The following is an 18,503-nucleotide window of genomic DNA, read 5'->3' as shown; positions in this document are numbered from 1 at the left end:
AATGGTGAAGGTTGAAACTTTTAATACTTTCAAAGATTTAAGATTTAAAATTTGGATTGAGAATTTTGAAAAGATTAATATTTTATAGTTTGATTTAGATTGATGATTTTAAAAGATTAATATTAATAGTATTATGTAATTCGAAGTTTTTAATGTTATACTTATTTATACTTAAAGGTATATTTGTCAGAAACAAATCAGACTTTCCTTTAACCGCTCTAAATTTAACCGTTCGGTTATCATTTTAATGTGACAAAACCAAAACGAAACCGAACCAAACCGATTAAATTTATATAATCGTTCGGCTTTATAATTGAAATAAACGAATCCAAAATAAAAGAACCGAAACCCGAAATAGCCACCCCTACCTTTTTTCCCCTCTACTTCGGGTTACGACCAACAAACCACATACTCAAACTCCGGGTTCAAGTTTTCGTCAATGAATGACCCGACCTCATACTTGTCGAGTTCCCGAATTTGGGATACCCACCCTATTTAGCACCGAAAACAAAACCAAACCAACCCGTGGAAGAACTCGATTTACTTGTATATATGGGGATTGTTACTTCCAAAGACAGGAGAGATCCCATCTTTGTAAGTTTTAAGACAAGATTAGGCTTAAAACTCATCAAACCCAACACTACTTCCAAAAGGCTCATAATATATGCAAGATTCCTAATAAGTGGTTGTTAGTGGTTACCTTAAAAGTTAAAAGCTAGAAGAGTGACATCTAACACCCACCATTGCCTGGTGGATGCAACCGTCTCACCATATTCCTCCCTTCCCATGTTTCAGATCTATGGCGTTTTACCCCTCCCCTGTTTTGAACTTGACCCACTGCTTGTGGATGTGATAATAAGCAGCAGCGGTGGCTCATCGGATAGCTCGGACCCGAACCACGGCTAGCTTCGGACTGAGTCTGCATCTGGAGAGGTGTCGAGATTGGAAGTTGACTTTGATTTCCCCTCTGAAACATGAACTTGGCAACAAGGTCTCCCGGGAGATGGATATCGAGCTTGTAATCCGAAACGAGCTCGAGTATCGCTCTCATTTTCCTTGCGTCTTTGCCCTTAACCTTACCGAAAGCAACCAGCAGAGGCAGATACCAAAATCAGTACAAATGCATCGGTGAAAGAGATGGAATGGAAACTAACAAAAGATCAAACCTGTATGTTGCAGGTAGATTGTCTCAAATCTTCAATCTCTTTCTTAAGGAGAGGCATGGGGGACATCGGGAAGTTAAGCTCATACGAGTATATCAATCGGATGGCTGGAATATAATGATCTCTTCGAATAAGGCGTAGAACCAAATCTGTCGTATAATGTAAGATTACAGAAGTCATAGAAGAGCAAGAAAACACTACCCCGGATGACATCTGATGAGATACCAAGGGACTGGAATAGTTTCGGGGCATATCTGTAGAAAGCAACCGAATAGGCAAGCTTGGGAATATCAACTTGATTGAAAAAATTCACCAAATTGAATGAGGCGAGGAGCAGAAGGAAGCCCAAAGCCTCGGATGAAGTTGGAGTCCTGGTGGTTTCCAGCCTCCCTCGCCATTGGTTTGCCAGCTTTGATGCTTCCCATTGGACATGGGGAGTAATCTGCCGCGAAATTTTCACGAGCTCTTCCAGTAGGAGGTTGCAATAATTCATTACAGGCTCCTCGATGCCCGTCATTTCTCCTTGCTGAGTAGCTCCCCGGAATGCTTCCTGAATCAGATCAAGAACAAACTTTGCTGGGTCGGGCGAAGACCGGAGAGCAGCAGAGACCTCAGTGTCCATTAGAGCATCTTCATGAGGTCGTAACTCACAGACCAGTTCTGATGCTTCCGGGTTTAGTTGGATACCCGAGGGCAAGGAACAAGTAGCAGCATTGTCGTTGCTATTTATGTCTTCGGGCTGTCCAAACTTATCTTCAGAAGACAGAACATCGTCCACTGGGCAAGGCAAGTGAAAAGCAAAACACCGATAATCATTACATGTAATGATTATAAGAATGAGAAGCTATCAATTGATGCTTCTTCTTAGATTGCAACTCGGAAAGCCGAGTTGTCACCTAAAAAAACTTGCTAATGTACTCAAAGTACCACATCCTGTTGATGCAGATCCTGTCGAAACTTATTTCTATCTTCTTTCTTTCGGGGAAATTTCCTCTTTCTCTGCACTCTCTCTAGCTGCCAATGCAGCATCTTTAGAATTTCTTACAAAACTTATTTACGTTAACATACACAAGGTGAACACACGTACACTTAAAGGAACATGTATGAATATAAAACCTGAATGAGACAACGTCCTTTAGATATTTACTAGACTCAGGCTAAATGTTGTGGATATGGTGCTAAAAGTCAGCAAATCTGTTTGCATTTTAACGCGAAACTACAACCTATATATATTGAACAATCGAGCTTTTTTAACCGAGAAACTTACCAGATGCTAAAGCTGAAAGTCCAAGGGCCTTGACTAAACTCGGAGCATATCTGCGGAGAGTGACAACATCAAAAAGGCTTTGGAGTTCACCGTTGCTGAAAGCATATGCCAAACTGAAGGCAGCTAAGAAGTGCAGAAAACCCATCACCTCAACTGCATTCTCTGCCTTAACCAGAGTTTTGTCCTTAAACTCGGTGGCTAGTTTAATAGCTTCTGCTTGCACTCCAGGCTTGATTTCTGGTGATATAGCCATTAAACATTCCAGTAAGCAGATGCAACCCTTTCTAACAACATCTTCATCGATCTCTGTTTCTTTGATTGTTGGGCTAGGGGAATAAAGCCGTTGTAACACATCTAACACCAGCCTCGCTGGATCAGGAGATGCTTTAAGAGCATCTGAAACTTCGACATGAAGCTGAGGGCATTTCTTCAGATACCCATTTAAGAGTAACAGTAGGCTCTTGTCATCTTTGGGGTTTGGGTTTCTTAGCGAGTTTCCAGATTGATCCGTTTTGCCTTGTTGGCAGAACCTAGACATTTTCTTGACCTTCTGCTCGAATTCATCAACTGTTTTCGAAAACTTTCTCCGTTCGGATTCCAGGTGTTGCTCTTTTAGTTCGAAACTTTTGACACAAGCATTGAACTGTTTCTCTTTCTCCACAAGTTCTTCCTCGCGTTTCTTTAACGATTCTCCTAACCTCATGTATTGCTCCTCTTTAGACTTGTTTTCTTTTACAGTCTCCTCGATCTTCATCTTCACAGAACTTAGTTCGTGCTCTTTAGATGCGAGCTCATCAGTTACGCTCACAACTGATCTTTTGATTGAACTAAGCATGGCCTGTTTCACTTCAATGGAGCTCTCCAAGTCTTGCACTTTCTTCTCTATTGCGTTGGCTTGTGTACGATAATCTGTGATGTGTAACTGTAACGACTTGAAATCCTTCTGTCTTAACTCCAGATCCATTGATGACCTTCTCAGCATTTCCATCAACACATCAAAATCGTTTTGCTTTGAATTGAGTTGAATGGTGCACAGTTGTAGATGTCTTTGAGTTGATTCCAAATGCTTCTCTTTCGAGTGCAGTTTCTCCGACAGCTTCTTGACAGTCTCTTCAGTTCTGGTCAGTTTCTTTTCTCTAGACTCAATTTCTGAGGAGAGACTACGGAGCGACTCCGACATCTCCTCTCGTCTTTTCTCTTTTGCAGCGAGCTCCTCAGTGATTTTCCGGATCAACTCCTCGATCGAATCACGGCGCTTGAGCTTAACTGCAAGTTCGTGCGTTTGTTCGTCGATTAAGTTCTGGATTTCGCCCAATTCGGCACGTTTCGTATCAAGATTCTCACGTGATTCCCTAACCGACTTCTCCAATGATGCCACCTCCTTCCTCTTCGAGTCGAGGTCAAGATTGCAGCTTCTTACAGATTCTTTCACAGCATCCAACTCCATCTCTTTTGACCGTAACTCCGAGGACCGTATCTCCTGCAATTTCTGCAAAGAAGCTAGCTTTTCTTCCGCAAAAGCTAGCTGCTTATTACATCTAACTTGTGTCTCAAGCACCAGAGTGAGATCTGCCAGTCTCTTGTCTGATTCCTCTTTCAAAGTTCTAGCATCATTTTGAATCTTACCCAGATTCTCCTTCTCCGCGTCCACCTCATCACAACACCTCGCGAGGTCAGTCTTCGTCTCTCTCAACTGTTTCTCCTTCAACTCGAGTTCTCCTCGAGTCTCCTCCACCGATTCCTGCATCGCAGCCAGTTGTTTGCTCTTCGAGCACAGATCCATCTCACAACCTTTGATCATTGTCCTAATCTCAGCGAGTTTCGTTTCCTCCGACTTGAACTCGCCGACACATGTTTCAACCTGGTTTCGAAGAAAACCCAGTTCTGTCTGCTTCGCTTCAACTTCCCTCCTAAAGCCCTCGGATTTCTTCTTCCAAACAGCGGCTTCGACTTCTGCGGCTTCTATCTTCAAAGCCCTCGCCTCAAAAACTAAGGTTTTGGTTCCCCACTCTTTCTCCTTCAACTCCAATTACCTACACTTCCGTCGGAGTTCCGATTCAACCGAATCGTAACTACTCTCCAAATCCTTAAACTTTCTCTTCAACCCGGCGAGTCCGAACCCGTCCGAAACCCTAATTTCACCCATGCTTCCCGTCTTCCTTCTTTGGCAAGGAAAACGGAAGGGTAACAAACACAACAATTAGGAACCCACCAGAGAAGGGACAGAAATTCGACAATGAGGAACCCAGAAAGGGATAAACAGAGAGTAGAAATTGAGGAGCCAAAGCGAAAGAAACACAGGAGAACAAACCAGAGAGACGGAGAGAAAAGAGAAACTGTACAAGAAGGGAGAAACTGTCTTTTCGTTTCTTATGGAGGACAGAGAGAAAATTGAGCAATTTATGGGGGTATAGTATCCATATTTATGGCTGTTTATTTAAATATTTCCGCAAATATTTTTTCCTCTCTCAAGGAAATATTAAGAACAAAAACCAAAAAAAGAAATATGAATCTGCGCCCAAAAAAGCGAAATATGGGTTTTGATTTAAAAAAGGAATCTGGTATATAAATATGAATTTATGTATGGCAATAATGCACGGCCTCATAATGGCCTTTTAATTATTATTCATTTAAGGAGGTGAAAAGAAACAAGTGAATGCATTTTATTAACAAATATGGAATTTGCTTTAAATTCATTTGACCAAATACCCTTCTTTTTTCCATCAAACTTATTTAGATACCAATTTGATTATAGAAAATATATTATTACCATAAAACTTGATTCACAAAATCTAAAAAAAACACTTTTAACACTAACAGTATTAGTTAAAAAAAATCATAATATATTGTCAATAAAATAACACAGGATTAACTGTTAAATTACCTTTTTTTTCAAATGGACGAATATTTACCTATATCAATGTAGAACTGACAACCTAGATATGGGCATGTGCTTCATTTCCTTATTTATACTTATTTATACTTAAAGGTATATTTGTCAGAAACAAATCAGACTTTCCTTTTGTGTGGTGTTCAGTCTGGACTCCAGCCTCCAGGCTACCATAATTCATCATTCAATAATTGAGCCAAGAGGAGCAGCACACAACACAAAAACAAACTAAATCATATATGATACAAGTCATATATGTATATATATGTGCATATGTATGGATTAGTAATTTTTCAAACTTGTAAGATAAATTACTGATATATCTATATATATCATTAAAGTTAAACAGATAAAAACAGATTCACACTTTAAAACCTTTTTCCTGATCTTCATTAACAAGAAAGAAAAAAACTTTTCCTGATCTTCTAATATATCATTTTTGACATAGCACAGCTTTACCACACCATTTCTTATTTCTTGCCGTCCAAGGCAACTTGAAAAGGCAAGAACAGTCTGCCAAGTTAGGGTATGGCATACCAAAATTTTTACAGTGACTTCGGCACACATTCAGAAAGCCAAAGAATCTTACATTCTTTGCAACCCTGAAACCAAAACCGAAACCAAAACCGAAACCAGAACTGGAGTGGAGCCCCACGAGCAGCGACAGTCGTTCTCATCGGGAAATATATATATTTGGAGGAGGAGGCAAAATCAGGCCTTGACCCGAACCACAAAAGAACCTGCGAGTACAGTAAGAAAGATAGCCAAGAAATCAAGATGGTTTGTGAACGACAAATGATCAGTTCTGAGAATGGCACAGATCGAGATTTTGGGGATAACTAATGCAACCAAAGAATTAGTTCACACTGAAATCCCGGAATCAGAAGATGTTGAGCTTGATAGAACAATACAAGTGGATTTTAAGAGATTCCTCTCTTTCTCCCAGAGTGTTTGTCCCAGTAAGCGCCATTGTAGGCAAATATCAACAGCAAATATTTTCTTGTTTGGACTAACATGCACTGATGCTAGGTTCTGGGGAATCAAGATTATAAAAGAAAGAACAAAAAAACTGATAATGATTTGGGAAGTATGGAACTCACATGCAGGAAGGTTTGATATGTCGGCGGACACAGCACAAGGGATTCCCAAATTTGAGAGGGCACCCCTTATGATTCCACAAGGGAAATACAGATACATGCTCACTGCTTGTGCCGCCTTGCTTTCCCCTGAGCTAGAAAGATCTTCAGTTTCCTTCTCAGACGAAGAAGGGTCAAGAGAAACACGTGATAGCCACCGGAACCTGTTGTCTTGCAATACAAAAGTACCCTGAAGAACAAACATGCGAGAAAACACAAGAATATCATTCACTCAGAAGAACTTCACAGTTGCATCTCCATCACTCAAGATTTTAAAAAAATCTTACCCTGTGATTTGTCTTTAAGTTGTCTATCTGCTTCTTGAAAACCTCAGACCAGAAGTCCTTGCAGATGAACTTGATTGCCTCAAGATGGTCATTGAACCTCGGCCTTTCCATTGTGTATCTACTAATAGAAAAGACCTTGCTATTACGCACAGTCAAGCAAGTTGCAACATTCTCAACTTAGCTTTCTTTTCTTGGCCATACAGCATGGTAAAATTGCCATAAGTGGCAATACACTTTCTTTCTGAAGCAACAGATTCTAATCCAGTCAATATGATAAGTCTTCTTCACATAAGCAGAAACTGGATGTTCCATGGTATTTATACTAAATCACAAGTTATATGAACATATAGAGTCATAATTCTGGGAAATATTTCATAGACCGATGAGATATGGAGACTTCCTCAAGATGACATTGCAAGTCAAAGAGCAATGAGAGGCCACATCGAACTTAGAGCTTCTGATTTTCGCTGCAGTTTTTTAACCAAGAAAACCAGCAGAAGCAGAAACTGCAAGTTCATTGCCACCGATCATGAAATTACAAATTCTTAAGCGGGGGCGAATTCGTCTAGATCAACATTCCAGAAATGGAATGTAAAATATTAAGAAACAAAACCAGTTAAAATTCCTAGAGGCAGAGCAAAATCTGCAAATGTGATAAGTACTACACTTCATTCTAGGACCAAATTAAGCAAGAAATTTACAATTCTACTATAGTTCATCCGCTCCAAAACTCCAGGGAAATGCAAAGCGCAAATTCTGACCTAGATTATGCAAATCACGGGACTTGTCTTTCCATATTTCACACTCCCACACTTTATCGGAAACCAAACACACGGAATTGCAAGCGCGAAACAACATATCAATGCATCGAAACCCCCTATCACCGCGTAACAATCAAAACCCACATCAACCTCAGATCTAAAACCATCACTACGGCCTGCAAACAGGTTCCTACCGAGCAATCAGCGGGAAAATAGCTGGAGAAAACAGAGGAGAATCCAAGAGAAGGCGAAGAACAAACCTCTCGGAGAGCTGGTGGCCAACCTGGTAACCGATGGCCTCGATTCTCCGGGCGGCGAGCTCCGGCTTGTTAGCGTAGAAGCGATCGCAGTACATTGACACCGTCTCCGTCAACAGAGTATCCACACAGCTCTCCGCCACTTCTCTCCCCATTCTCTCTCTCTCTCCGACCGGTCGAAGCTCTGACTCTGATCTAATGGCAGAGAAAAAATCAGAGGAGAATGCCTAAAGAAGTTCAATAGTTTACCATGTAGTGAAGTGACCCTTATATTTTGGTTCAAGTGCACATGCAAACCGGGTATTGGTTCGGTTTTGATACGTGGTTTACATCAATCCGATTCCCATGTCCGGTACAAATCCTCATTTCGAGTTTCCTTTTCATTTTTTTTTCTTTTTAAACCTCAAATTTAAATAAGACTGAGTTTGTACGAATCTTTTTATTTTTATTTTTTTAAAAAGTTATTTTTTATTTTTCATGGCACCCATGTCATCTTAACATTTCAAATTCACAGGCATGTATGACATTCAGATGGATCGATTACTGCAATAGAGAGATATAAAACGTGTTCCAACTACTCGTATATGCATCTTACATGATGTCAAAGGGTTTACACATGTTAGTATCACGTAGAGAGTTGTTCATAAGATCAAATCTTACAACGCAAAACACACAAAAGGAGATGATCACCACCATCCAATTTAAGACCACGAGAGACATGAACATAGTAAAGTAACATCATCAAATTTAATACACAAGTCCAAGATAAAAACTTTTTTTAGCAGAAACAAACACGAGATCGATGGATAATACGAGAGAGTTCACCATTTTGATGGGAGAGAGAGGGAGAGAGATTGTGATAAGTCTCTGACTGGGGGAAGTTTCGAGTTTTCTTTGTTTGTTTGTTTGGGTTAGAAGGAATGTTCGAGATGAGAGGAAGGGTTGGATTCGTGGTCGAGGCCTTTTCTTGATTTCTGCCATAGCTGTGACTCTATGTTCAGCTTCCTCAGCTCCACCAGCCCTCTTTCAACTGCCCAAATTCACACACACACACACTACACATATATTATGAAAATATCTCTACATAACTCTTGTTGATACGTGTTTTGTTCGTGCAGATATCGTAGCAAAAATCGAAATTCACGGAAAAAAAAAATCATCTTGAGCATTATATTATTGGAAGCATAAGGAGATGAAGTATGTGCAAAAGAAAGAGGGAGCCAAGAGTACCGTCAACTGCATCTTGCGATGAGGAAGATCGAGAGCTGTGGAATATCCAATACTGCAGACGCTCGTCTGCTATGTCAGGTTCGATCTCGTGGTTCTTCGCTCTTCTCCAGAAGTACGCAAGCCATGCCTGTGGCAAGCACAACGACAACAAGTCTTGAAATTTCGAGGTGATAGTAAGATAAATAAGGAATGCAAAACACCAAGGCAGCGATTCTACCTGTTTAAACCGAACATCTTCCATTTCCTCCTCACTTAACCCTGAAACCAAACACGCGTTCACATCATACAAACAGAAACACAGAAGAAAGATGAGCAAGGAATCTCTAGACTTTGTCCCTCCTTTGTAGTGTGAAATCTGGCGTGATAGCCGCCTATTTTTACACAACCAGATGTTCCATATGACCGTATTAGAGCCCAATCACGATAGCGCAAAGCATATCTGATGTGATTGCACTGCCTATTCAGAAGAGTGGAAAAAGATTTGATCTCTTCCAATACATTTTATCACAATCAAGGCGTAATCTGACATGTAAGATGTGCCATATAAGTTTTTTTAAAAAAAGAAGAAGCTAATTTTGTTCTATGGAAATTAATCATTTCAAAGCATCTGGACATTTTAAGTGCTCCAACGTGTTTTATTAACGTGTAGGCTTCATGAATGAGAGCATTGTCAGCGTAAAAAGTTCGTGCACTTACCAAAGGCTTCGCACTGTCCATCCGCAGGAAGTTTCACATCATCTACCAATAGTTCAAATGAAAAGCGGGGGCAAAAGATACGAGTTAGATAACCAATTATAATACTTCATACAATTTAACACTGTTTTTTTTAAAGGAGATATAACACAGAACATGACACGGAAATAAGTGGCGAGATCTTTGAATTTTGGTTTGACGTACATGTTACTACTCAATGGAAGCTCAACATTGATGAATCCAAGAAAGCACAACATAGGTGAAGTAAACGATTTTCAAGTGACAGATTACCTGTATTACTAATTTTAAGTGATGCTCGTCGTCGTTGTTGAGCCATAGCAAATGCCACTGCATCCTGGACCTTCAGATAAGAAACAAGGAAAAATAAAAGACTCCAATGTCTATCATCTTGTCAACCTTTACACACCTTAATTTCCGAAAAGGGTGACACCAGTCTGATGAGTTCTTATGTTAGTTTATACCTTCAGTGAAGCCATTTCCCTTAACCCTTTCTCGACCAATAACATGCTTTCGATGTTTCCCTCTCCAGAAATTTCATGCAAATTTTGCAATGATTTCTCTCTTTCATCGTCGGTGTTACCTCCTGCTCAATAACAAGTTAGATAAGCTTCGCTTTTGAATGGATACAGCAAAGGATCCGAATAACTTCAAAACAGTTTCATGTGAAATAATGGAATGCATCGGAATGAAACATTACTCGAAGAAAACCCCTCCTGAGCCCTTTGTCCTGTAGACAGAACAATCTCAAGAGGAAGAGGTGCAAAAGATGACCAGTATTCATGTTTTGCTCCAGCGATATCTGGTTGAATACCTGCCGAAACATTTTGCCAGCTATAATTCAGAAACTAGCAAAGAATCTGCAGTTGAACCCTCCTTATTCACTACATAACACAAATATCCTCAATACCTAAGCTGATTATAATCTGAGAAGAGCACAATTACCATGTCGTACACATAAGCTCCAATACCATGAAAGCCAACATCTCTTCAGAACGACCTCTTCCTAACACAAAGAACAATAGATGACACCCTATTGACTAAAAAACCAGGATTAAAATAAAAACTATGCATCATTAATCGACAACTTACCATCTCCTCCTGAGTCAGTAGCAGTCTCTTTGTCATGATCTTAATAGACTTTAGTTCTGATTCAACTTCATGAAGCTGCTCCAGAGCAGATGTTGCCTCATCCCTAGCAAGCTGAACCATTACTCAAATAAAAGTTAAATATCACTTCAGATACCATTGGCACTATTTCTTGGGAAATTTTACAATCACAGCGCATCATGAACAAATCAAGAAGACAAATACATAAACTGAAGTACCTCAGCGTCTGTCTGAAGAGCGGAAATGTTCCCACTTTGTCCTCCATGAGTTTGTGCTGCGACTTTCAAAGCAGCCTGAAAAGAAAGTGTTGCTGGGGACTAAGTTAATTTTCATCTGTCAGCATGTAACTGATTCGACAGAATTTAGTTTCCCCTGAAAATCATCCAACTGGGAAAACTTCCTTAGCATATGTGATAGTTCAAAGAGATGCACAAGAGTGCTATTATGCTCAGATGACAAATTTCTTCAGCCTTAGCAGACGTAGCCAAAGAATGGAATACACAAAAGTCAACAGGTGGATTTGGTAGGACATATTTACATACACCCAAGATGATGTAAGAGATCGAGTAGATATACGATAAACAATAATGCACGTGCCAAGCAATTATCCAAGAGATAATGTAGCACAGCCATGCAGTGCACCAGTAGCACAAACCTCTCTTTGTTGAAGAGCAGCCTCCTTTCTGCAACAAGAAAACACTTGCACAAATTTAGTTCATGCCAAAAGCCATTCCAAAGTTGCATAAATGTGAATCTTGCCTGCTTAAAAGACGAGCGTCCAACGTAACACCTTCTCCAAGAATTTCAACCTAACATAAGTGGTTTTAGTTTAACATATGGTATAGCTCGAAGGCAAACAAAATATGCTAAAAAAATGAATAACAACATTGACAGGTAAGGTTAATTATAAGAGAGAACATGGGTGAAATATTCAATCGAAATCTGATAAATGCAAAGTTGTAAATAAATGTGTCATATATACTTCATAATAGTAACATGTGGATTTCTTCCAAACTGGTATCTGGAAACACTGCTACAACTCTAGACTTCACGAGTTACTAATCGTCTTTACTTTTCTACTCATGTATCCAGCAAAAGTATACCTGTTTCTCCAGTTGCTTAGCTCTTGCCTCGGCTTCTTCAAACCTCTCTTCTGCAAGTCGAAGCTGGCGATGCACAAATTACTATGTATGGAACCGGAACATTGGAATACTGAACATAAATTGAGGGCAATATGTAATACTCTAACTTGCCAAGTTCAGACAGAGATAACATATATTCTTTGTTGTGTCCAATTAATGGCGTTGATCTCAGTTGATAGTTCTTGTTTAAACACATTTGTTGGGATGGAACATTATAGATCTTGTGAGGAACTTCATCAATTGCCTCAGTCAACAAATTACCAGAATACCAATAGAAATACCATAAAATCAACTTGAGGACCTAACATCTACTAACACCAAGTGTGAAAATTTAGTCGCATCACCTTTTCCAATAGACTTTCGTTTTCTTCCTGTAGCATATCAACCTGTCACAAAAACAAGCCCCTTGAACAGAGAACATTAAAAAAATGGAAAGCTGTAGCCAACAAGTTCAGAATATATCAGCCCAAACAAGAAAAGATGAATTTGAACAATCATCAAAATGTCATAACCACTCATGTGAGAACAAAAATCCCAAAGGTTGACAGTTATAAGAAACATAGTTTATGAACTTCAAGAGCAATTTAATGAGATTTTAAGGAGGTCAAACCTCATCTTGCAAAGCAGAAGCAGATTGTTGATTCCCTAACTCCTCTCTCAGGCTGCTTGAGCTTCCAAAATCTAGGGAAAATCTGCCAGTTGAAGAAACCACCGATTGGTTACCACTTTGGAAATGATATATTGGGAAAATCTATATGCAGCAGTTACCAGATGCAAGCGTATCCATCTGGAAAATATTTTTGTGGCAGAGAATTCATTGCAGTTTTTCAAGATATAATGCTTGTTTTCATTTGTTAAATCCAAGGGAGATATTGGATAGTATATGTATAGTAAAATGAGCAGAAGGCTCTCATGAGATATAATGAGAGGAACAAAGCATGATGGCCAAGTGAACCTGCTTTTATGCCTTATTAATTTAAATTTAGATAAGCTATAATTCCAACTACCTTTTATCTTTACGAAGACTAGTAGGCGTCTCCGTTTGAAGTACAGGAGTTACTGGCTTGAGCGATATAGGCACAGTAGAAGGCATAAAAGGAACAGTTTTCACTGGACGTCCACTGAATGGAGAACGAGCTGATGTAAGCTGATCCATAGAACCAAGGGACTGTGATGATCTTTTTGAACCTATAGAACGAGCAGATGGAGGTTGCTCAGCTTGGTTGGTTATTTGAGAAGCATGGCGTGCCGGACTTGAAAGAGCTGAAGACGGTTGTTCTATGTATTCCTGAGATACCGATGGTAGGCTAACTGAAGTTGGAAGTCCAGACTGAGGTGGTTCTTCTTTGGTACGAACTGACTAATGGAAAGTATATGAAGTTTTAGAGGACCATTAAAATCACAGTAAAGATTTAAATTGAACAAAAAAATTAATTCTATAGTAGAGATATAGATGTGTAAAACATTAATTCGATATATCGGGGCATATGTGGAAATCTAAAGGGAATTACCAAAGGAGTGTGGGATCTCATTGACCGTCCACCTGCAAGTCCTATACTCGGCCGACCACTGGTATAGTTATATGACTTGTAATTATCATCGTCATTGTCTTCATCAGCCGGTTGCTCAGTTATCATTTGACGATTCCTCATTGGAGTGATTTTGGTCTGCATGGTACATAGAAAAATAAAATGAAGTTTTGAGAGAAAACAACAAGGACCGGGATACATCTTTAACCGAGACACATATGCAAGATTTGGTCCATAGTATTAAAAAAACTAATTACCACAGGAGAGCGCGTCCGGGCTGTCCTTCCACCAGCAAGTCCTACAACTGGAATGCCACTTGAATAATCGTCAAGAATGTCATCATCTTCATTTTCTTCATCGCCTGGCTGTTGAACTACTGTTTGCAGTCGCCCCTGAGGATGAATTTTGCTCTGTGCATTCCAAATTTTAGTACATATGAAAGTCAAATTATGGTTGACCTCAGAGAAACAGACAACACAGATCAAGTAAGCTTCAGTTAAGGATCACTACCATAGAAGATTGTGGTCGCGTTGCTCTTCCACCACCAAGCCCAATACTTGGTCTGCCAATTGCATAATCGACTGAAAACTCATCATCATCATCATCATCCTTATTTTCCTCAGTGGATGTCTGTTGAAAATTCATCTGCTGATGTCTCTGGGGAGCAGCTTTTGTCTGTGTGGAAGAGAAGATTAGCATATGAGAGTAAAGATAAATTTGGCACGAAAATGAACTTTAACACTCACCACTACAGGACACTGAGGTCTTATTGCCCTTCCACCAGCAAGCCCAATACTTTGTCTGCCGCTTGTATAATCAACTGAAAGATCATTGTCTTCATTGTCTTCATCAATTGGTAATGGAGTTTTCATGTGTGGATGCTTCGGATGAGTTGGTCTATTCTGAAACTAAACATAATAGAATCAGAAAGCAGAAAAAAAATCATATACTTAGAGCAGCTTCTCAAAGAATATTTTCATTGCTGAAGGGCAAATGCGAGAATCAAGATCTTAACGAGAAAATTTGGACCAATTTTAAGCCATAGTGAGATGCGAGTGTGTCACATCTTGAAAAATCACTAGAGTGACTTATGCAATTCCGGGACACATTGTTGGTCTATTTGCCTTCAGTTTGTTTTGGCGACTAAAGTCATGTCCTGAAGATATCATGTGGCGATAATTTAGATAAAAAAGATCAAACTCATCGTTGCACATAAAATATACCAGAGCTACTTGTGAAGTCAACAACAATGTTAATCATTTCCTCTGCATCCTACGAAAGCAGGTGTGTTACAGAGCGTTACCACAGGAGCCCCAGAAGGAACGAACTTTACGCCGGTCAGTCCTACACTGCCTGTGCCGCCACCACTGTAATCAAAGGAAAGGTCATCCTCGCTGTCGTCCTCATCGCCCGTTTGGTGCGCCATTACGGCAGCAAGCCTCTGAGCGGCTGCTTTCGTCTGTGCTTTCCTGACGCTCATTCCTGGCCCAGCAGCTGATCCTGACCGTACATGGCGGTTAGTCAGAGGAGAAGACATCACTGGAGATAAGGGAGCTTCTGAACTCTCTAAGATCGAGCTCTTCCTCCTCACGTGGGCGAGCCTAGTGTTCTCCATCAATTGCCAATGATGATCATCTGAACAATGAATATCAATCAAAGCTAATTCATTTGGACTATAAATTAGATTTCACTAAATCTTGAATTTAGGGTTGATTCTCAGAGTGAAGCTGCTTCAGCAACCATTTGTGCCCGAAACCTAGTTCATGTGAATATATCATGACCAGTGAGGATGAAGATTCGACGAAAAGTTACAAAATTCGACTATAAATCAGAAGAAATTCGTTCATATATAAATATAGAAGCAGAAAGGAGAAGAAAAAATTACGTGACGACTAATTCTCAGATGAATCATCTCCAATAATCCATTAGCAACCAAAGCTGTTCTCCTACGAATCCATCTCAAACCCTAGAACATTGCAGGAAGAGAAGACCAACAATCAAAATATCAATCCTAACAGATTCGATCGGAAACGAAAATCCGAAGCGGAATCCATATCAAGAACTTACAGCAATCGATCCTTCAAGAGTACCGGTTTCAACAAAGAATTTGCGAGGAAAAGCTCATAAGCGTGAATCGAATTCTCTGCCAAGTTCGATTCTACAGAAATTTCCAGGAAATTTTCAACAACGAAACCCATGACCAAAATCGCCATTTTTGGAGCGGATATTTCTCTCAAGCGATCCGTTCGTTTAGCCATAAATAGCGACGGCTCTCTTAACGGTCAGCTTTTTGAAAGGACTCTTATTTCTCTTAATTATACTTTCCTACCCTTTATTTAATGTATTTTCATAAGAACCCCGTAATTGTAAAATAATTATTATTAGTCGCCACATCGTCTCGATTTGATCAAGCAAGGCCCGGGAATACGATCATACGTAACGAAGCTTCTTTCTGAGCCCTCTCCAATCTCGAGATTCTTCTGGAATTAGGGTTTTCTGTTCTCGTCTTTCCTTTAGCTCTTCTTGCTATTTGACTCGTAACATTGCTGAAATGCGAGTTCTTGGTGAGATCGCGGAGTCTCCGTTTTCGATTTCACGGCTAACCCCTAATTCGACGGCGATCGGAGGGGAAGACGGCGGATTTATCGCCGAGTGGGTCGACAGGTGCCATGGATTCTTCCATAACACGGTTCTTGTCGCGGCTTCTCTTCTCTTCGTTGCGTATTTGGTGTACGAGGCGAAGAAGAGCTTGTCGAAGCTGTCGAGTCGGAGATCTTACATCATGATCGCTTATTACGGGTGTCTTTGGATCGTTAGCTTACTCAATCTTGCTTGGTGCTGTCTCCAGGTTCGTTGACCTTCGTCTACGATTCAGTTCTCGAGTGATCGTATCCTACTCTATGGTTAATCTCGCGTACGAAAGACCGGAACTTTGGTTTTTTTTTTTGGGCATCTGTGGCGACTATTTTGGTCAGCTTTGTAGAACTCTGATTCCTGGATTGTCTTGGGGATAAACTTATTACACTTCTTCTGCTGACTACAACTCAATCTAGAAACGTACTGGTCTTGAATTCTTCATGGGAATTGCATTTCAGATGATAAAATTGTATTAGTTTGGGAGGATTAGTTGCTGTCAGCTCGTAACCGTTGTTTGTCTCAGATCTTTCAATGGGAATGAATAGGTCTTGGGTTGGAGACGGTGATACATTTGGAGGACACTGGCCTTAACCGTCTTATGTAGATATGAACGAGCTTTGATGCTTTTCTTCCGTTGTAGGACTCTTGATTGAGTTTCTGAAGGGGATTGTTAGATGTATGATGTCTGTGAAGTTTTCCTTGGAAAAAGACCCATTTTCCCATGAAGTTTGGTGTTTAGATTCATCATTCTCATCGTGCACGGTCATTCTGTGGTGTTTTCTTAAGCTAGGTGTTACCACTGAACAATCATCCTCTGTTGTCTGAAGGGTTAGTTGAAGAACCGCATGTAATAAATCCTTTGTCTTTAACTGGTTCTAACGTCTGAGTCTATCTGACTTGTTTGGGCTTTAGTTTTTACATCTGAAAATCTTGTATCTCGCCAGTAACAAGGATCCATGGTTCCTGTTTTATTTAAACTTGTTTTGTCTGTTTTAGGCATGGGAATGCACTCCTGGGAAGGAAGTAGTTTGGAATCTATTATCTCTGTTCACAACATCAGGAATGCTGTTTCTTGAAGTAAGCTTGGTGGCATTTCTCTTCAAAGGGAACTATGCGAGCGGAGTGGAAACACTAACACGGACATTTCTCATCTCAGGGCTTATTGTAGGTCTTGATTTGTTCTTCAAGGTATCGTCTTTTTCATAATTGCAACTTGTTTGTACTTCTTATCTGTCCATCTACCTTGACAAAGAACCAAATATTTTGACCATTTTTTGATTGACAATTTGACAGTTGGCATGTCCACAGCCTTTCATGATGAGCTTGGTTCTGTATAACTGAACTTTGTGCTGCAAAACTTTCAGTTTCTGATCTTTAACCATCGCCTAAGTCCTGGGTTTTTGCTCTTCCTTTCAGGCAATTTATCTCTTTGGGTTCGGCGTGCCATTGTTTATAGACAATGCTGAAAATATACAAAAGTTCAAATGGGGCTTATGGGTCATCCACAAGCTGCTTCTCACAGGTGTTTATGGGATGATATTTTTCATGTACAACTCTAAGTGGAGAGAAAGATTACCGGGTAAGTTGATCAAATGCTGCCGTCTCCATGTTTTCACATGCACACTGGTTTTGATTTTATTAACCATAAATCTATCTTATGTCGTTTCCACAGCAAGACCTGCATTCTACAAGTACGTAACGATCATGTTTGCCTTAAACGGATTCTCTCTATTCGCATGTGCACTTACAGCGAATGGGGCTAGCTTCGGATTCTGGTAATTCTTATCCCAAAACTTCCACATGGATAGAACCCCGCCCCGTGGCTAAACTCTGAAACATTTGCAGGTTATATGGGATCGCGAGTGTTTGCTACCATGCCTTCTATCTTCCTCTTCTGTATGTTACTTTTCTTGCAGACTTTTTCCAGGTAAATCTCTGATACAACCCATCTCAGTATAGATTGATGATGCTAAAAGTTGTTGGTGAACCAAATTTGGTCTGATTTTTCACAGGAGGAAGATCTGAACTTGGAGAATGTGTACTACTCGGAGATGAAGGATGCAGGGTTTTTCGACGATGATTGGGAATGATATGACAAGAGAGGTGACAATGTTGATCTTCTGATGTACACATGGATCTGTACATAGAATGGCGTATACGACTTCCAGAGATCATGAAATGCTGTTCCTTTTTTTTTCTTGTCTTTTTTGTAGTAGTCATCGGTTTAGTCCTTTGTAAGAAGAAGCTAAGAATCTGTCGTGTAATTGTAAATCTACTCGCTCTGTTTTCTAAATAAAAATGTGCAACATTCAGCTTCCGTGAACACTTTTGGCGTACGCAGGTCGGTTTAATCAAATTTATCGTGCATGCATTTTGATCCGTC

General features: G+C 40.0%; 4 protein-coding genes across 8 annotated transcripts; 1 reads left to right on the top strand and 3 right to left on the bottom strand.

Moving 5' to 3' along the window:
- Window positions 1-526: 526 nt before the first annotated feature.
- Window positions 527-4,796, bottom strand: LOC104818665 (FRIGIDA-like protein 5). The gene is made up of 4 exons (XM_010548346.1): window positions 2,431-4,796; window positions 1,365-1,940; window positions 1,167-1,312; window positions 527-1,075 (listed from the first exon to the last, which is right to left on the bottom strand). Exons 1-4 carry the CDS (start codon window positions 4,229-4,231, stop codon window positions 731-733), a joined length of 2,868 nt encoding a protein of 955 aa, XP_010546648.2. The 5' UTR covers window positions 4,232-4,796; the 3' UTR covers window positions 527-730.
- Window positions 4,797-5,712: 916 nt separating this feature from the next.
- LOC104818664 (trafficking protein particle complex subunit 6B-like) lies at window positions 5,713-8,000 on the bottom strand. Of its 2 annotated transcripts, none has more exons than XM_010548344.2 (4): window positions 7,765-8,000; window positions 6,744-6,864; window positions 6,421-6,646; window positions 5,713-6,060 (listed from the first exon to the last, which is right to left on the bottom strand). In XM_010548344.2, the coding sequence occupies exons 1-4, from the start codon at window positions 7,914-7,916 to the stop codon at window positions 6,032-6,034; spliced, it is 528 nt and encodes a 175-aa protein (XP_010546646.1). In that variant the 5' UTR covers window positions 7,917-8,000; the 3' UTR covers window positions 5,713-6,031. The 2 variants fall into 2 exon arrangements, with proteins under 2 accessions (XP_010546646.1, XP_010546647.1); XM_010548345.1 differs by having other exon boundaries at window positions 6,744-6,861; window positions 7,765-7,999.
- Window positions 8,001-8,476: 476 nt separating this feature from the next.
- Window positions 8,477-15,846, bottom strand: LOC104818662 (coiled-coil domain-containing protein SCD2-like). 4 transcript variants are annotated; one of them, XM_010548338.1, is made up of 23 exons: window positions 15,551-15,846; window positions 15,369-15,449; window positions 14,787-15,118; window positions 14,230-14,391; window positions 13,994-14,158; window positions 13,741-13,893; window positions 13,466-13,621; window positions 12,962-13,314; window positions 12,565-12,646; window positions 12,299-12,340; window positions 11,916-11,978; window positions 11,572-11,621; window positions 11,468-11,495; window positions 11,031-11,105; window positions 10,795-10,905; window positions 10,648-10,708; window positions 10,403-10,516; window positions 10,167-10,288; window positions 9,976-10,045; window positions 9,688-9,729; window positions 9,209-9,249; window positions 8,992-9,118; window positions 8,477-8,791 (listed from the first exon to the last, which is right to left on the bottom strand). In XM_010548338.1, the coding sequence occupies exons 3-23, from the start codon at window positions 15,096-15,098 to the stop codon at window positions 8,673-8,675; spliced, it is 2,448 nt and encodes an 815-aa protein (XP_010546640.1). In that variant the 5' UTR covers window positions 15,099-15,118; window positions 15,369-15,449; window positions 15,551-15,846; the 3' UTR covers window positions 8,477-8,672. The 4 variants fall into 4 exon arrangements, with proteins under 4 accessions (XP_010546640.1, XP_010546642.1, XP_010546641.1 ...); XM_010548340.1 differs by having other exon boundaries at window positions 14,230-14,385; XM_010548341.1 differs by having other exon boundaries at window positions 8,736-8,816.
- Window positions 15,847-15,927: 81 nt separating this feature from the next.
- On the top strand, window positions 15,928-18,445 carry LOC104818663 (transmembrane protein adipocyte-associated 1). The gene is made up of 6 exons (XM_010548342.1): window positions 15,928-16,331; window positions 17,117-17,308; window positions 17,537-17,699; window positions 17,793-17,895; window positions 17,966-18,047; window positions 18,133-18,445. Exons 1-6 carry the CDS (start codon window positions 16,035-16,037, stop codon window positions 18,208-18,210), a joined length of 915 nt encoding a protein of 304 aa, XP_010546644.1. The 5' UTR covers window positions 15,928-16,034; the 3' UTR covers window positions 18,211-18,445.
- Window positions 18,446-18,503: the final 58 nt, after the last annotated feature.

Source organism: Tarenaya hassleriana, unplaced genomic scaffold (assembly GCF_000463585.1).
Source record: "Tarenaya hassleriana unplaced genomic scaffold, ASM46358v1 Cleome3, whole genome shotgun sequence".
Lineage (NCBI taxonomy): Eukaryota > Viridiplantae > Streptophyta > Magnoliopsida > Brassicales > Cleomaceae > Tarenaya > Tarenaya hassleriana.
This window is presented reverse-complemented; position numbering and strand designations above follow the sequence as displayed.